The sequence below is a fragment of the Frankliniella occidentalis genome, unplaced genomic scaffold (genome assembly GCF_000697945.3).
Source record: "Frankliniella occidentalis isolate FOCC.00 unplaced genomic scaffold, Focc_3.1 Scaffold39, whole genome shotgun sequence".
NCBI classification, from domain to species: Eukaryota; Metazoa; Arthropoda; class Insecta; order Thysanoptera; family Thripidae; genus Frankliniella; species Frankliniella occidentalis.
The window spans coordinates 61088-63626 of NW_026267169.1; the positions used below are offsets into that span (position 1 = coordinate 61088).

The 2539-nt window shown below is 58.5% G+C and overlaps 2 protein-coding genes across 2 annotated transcripts in view; both read left to right on the forward strand.

The window, feature by feature from the left end:
* LOC113208276 (uncharacterized) overlaps window positions 1–2049 on the forward strand; it is a 38687-nt gene extending 36638 nt beyond the window's left edge. Inside the window, exon 3 of the mRNA XM_052266512.1 lies at window positions 1902–2049. Within this exon, the coding sequence (XP_052122472.1) occupies window positions 1902–1944 (43 nt within the window). The 3' untranslated portion in view covers window positions 1945–2049. The remainder of the gene's footprint in view (window positions 1–1901) is intronic.
* Window positions 1945–2539, forward strand: part of LOC113208338 (protein scalloped) — a gene marked incomplete at its 5' end in the record, with an annotated part of 6862 nt that continues 6267 nt past the window's right edge. The window contains one exon of the mRNA XM_026425291.2: window positions 1945–2170. Coding sequence (XP_026281076.2) covers window positions 1945–2170 — 226 coding nt within the window. The remainder of the gene's footprint in view (window positions 2171–2539) is intronic.

Genomic DNA, 2539 nt, shown 5'->3' on the forward strand with positions numbered 1-2539 from the left:
CCGCGAAGTGCACCGCGGTGGCTTCGCGCCCGCCTGCCCTGCACCCCGGCCGTCGCCCACGCCACGCCCCGCCCCGCCCCGCCCCGCCGGCGGCTCGTAAAAGACCTATTTCTGCATTCTCTGATTAGCGCCTCGCCGGAGAACAAAACACGCGCCGCGGGGAGGTGTGACTTAATACCTTTCGGAAAAGTTGTCGGCTCCACGCCATTCACCTTTTCAATAAACGCGGAGTTCATTTCCTCATCTCGTGTCGTTCTGTTTTTCCTATCCCTCATATTTTTATTTATTAATGTTGTTACGGTCTTTGGTCAAGTCTCTCTTTTTGCTTCTAGCTCGTTTTTGTTGTGTTTTTTTGTTGTTGTTATATCTTTCGTGGCTGTGAAGTGGATCCGTTTCTTCCCTGACCTTGCTCGCTACCGCCAGCTCACGTGTGCTGTAATGGAAACGCCATGTGGTGTGTGTGTGTGTTGAGTCCGAACCAAAATGCGCAAACTGCTTCACGTTCGCGCGCTTTCTTTCCCCCGAGCTTTCTTCCACATTTTTTTCTCGCTCTCGGGACGAGTATTTTTCTACCCTCTTGACACTTACACGGTGTGTGGCCGGCGGCGACCTCGAGACAAGACGAGTAGCAGCTGTGGGTTGGTTTGGACCAGACCACACCACACGGCTAATCATTTCCCCGGGAAAATTTGTCAACGTCACCCCCTTCCTGGGCACTTTGTTTTTTTATATTAAAACTTGAATCATCTCCTGATTATGGCGGGCAACATTGACTGCTAAGTGAACCGCTCCACCAAAATATGGCTTGCAAATAAAACCGCTAGTAAACCGCTGCTGGATGACATCGAACCGCGCGCTCTGCCTCTTAAATATGAAAATGTTTTTGCCGTCTGGTACTGCCTCCCTGCTGGTGGTCATTCCCCAGCTGGTTTACTGTGTTGGCAACGGGGCTCGAATTTGTTCCCGTCGCTCATTTTCGCATTTATTTGGCCGAGACGTCGACGTGTGGGTGAAGTGGAAGCAGCGGGAAGGGGAGGGTCGCGGAAAGGAGCGATCGGCCGCCGGTAGCAGCGCGGGAGCCGCGGCGCGGTAGCATGGCGGGAGCAGTGGTGGTAGCGCAGCGCTGGTAGCCGCGGGCCAGAGCCGCTCGCCGCTGCTCAGCCGCTCGCTCTCCTTGGACAAGCGCCGCGTCGTGCGACGGGACGCTTCGCCTCTCTCTTCTTGCTAACCCCCCCCCCCCCCCCTCCCTGCTTCCTATCTAACCATTCCCCCACAGCTTTGAACGCTTGCCAACTGAAGCTAGTCGCCGTACACCAGGTACCTACACAACTAGGTACACCTCTACCGCTACACTTTCAAAAAATACGCGGAGTCTCGTGTCTCGTGCACGAGATGTGAGCACCACCACACCTGGGTGTACTACGATAGGTGCATAGGTGTGGGTGTATGAAGTATGAAGACAAAACATTTTCTTGTAGATGCGCTCTCTTCTCTTTGCTGCTAATTGCTCGCTGATTGCTGTGATTGGCCGTCGGCGTATAGTGATGTGCGGTGTCTGTTTGGAAGCGGGGGAGCGTTAGTCGGGCTGAGTCAGGCTGCTCGCGTGACTCACCTCGCGGCCGTGACGTCACGCGGTGCGTACGGGCTGAGCCCGGCTGAGCCGCGAGGCTGCTGAGGCGATGTAATAAGTCTGCTGCCCCCCTCTGTTTATGCTCCGCCGGGCATCCCTGGCGGTGTGTTGTATGAACTCAGAAATGGGCCACTGTTTGGCCCCGCCCGGCGCCACGATGGGGAGCGTGACGCTCGCCCCTCACCCTCACCACCCGCCTGCACCTGCGACCTGCGTTACGTTGTATAATGCGTCTGACTAACCGTCGGCTTTCTGTCTCTTGTTTCTGCAGGAGACCGCTCGGGCCACCGCGGGGGCCGGGCACTCCACGCTAGGCCGCCACGATTGCCTCACCGTGGACGCCGTTGTCCGGGCCCGGGGACGCCGACAAGGGCCTGGACTTGGATGTCGGCGACTGCGATGACGACAAGGACCTCGCCTCGGCCGACGCGGAGGGCGTCTGGTCGCCGGACATCGAGCAGTCGTTCCAGGAGGCGCTCGCCATCTACCCGCCATGCGGACGGAGGAAGATCATCCTGTCGGACGAGGGGAAGATGTATGGTGAGTGATGGAGTCGCTTTGGTTATTTATCTATTTTATTTTTGCTATAGCCGAGTCGGCGCGTCGCGGGCGGGCCCGGCGGAGTCGTTGGCGAGGCGGTGATGATGTGCTTGTTGGCGATGAGCGCCATAATGCTGGCGTGCTCGCCACGCCTCGCCACGGCCAGAGGGAGAAGGAGCGCGGAGCCGCCCCCTCCCCCTCCCCTTCCTCCCTTTTCCCCTCCGCCCCCCAGTCAGAGCGAGGATGGAGGGGCGTTCCGGTCGCACAGCTCGCTAGCGCAGCACGGCGCAGCACAGCACAGCGCTCCCTTGGTTGCCCTAATTGCACATTCTTGGCATAGTTCTGTTGCCACCCCTCCCCCTGCCGCCC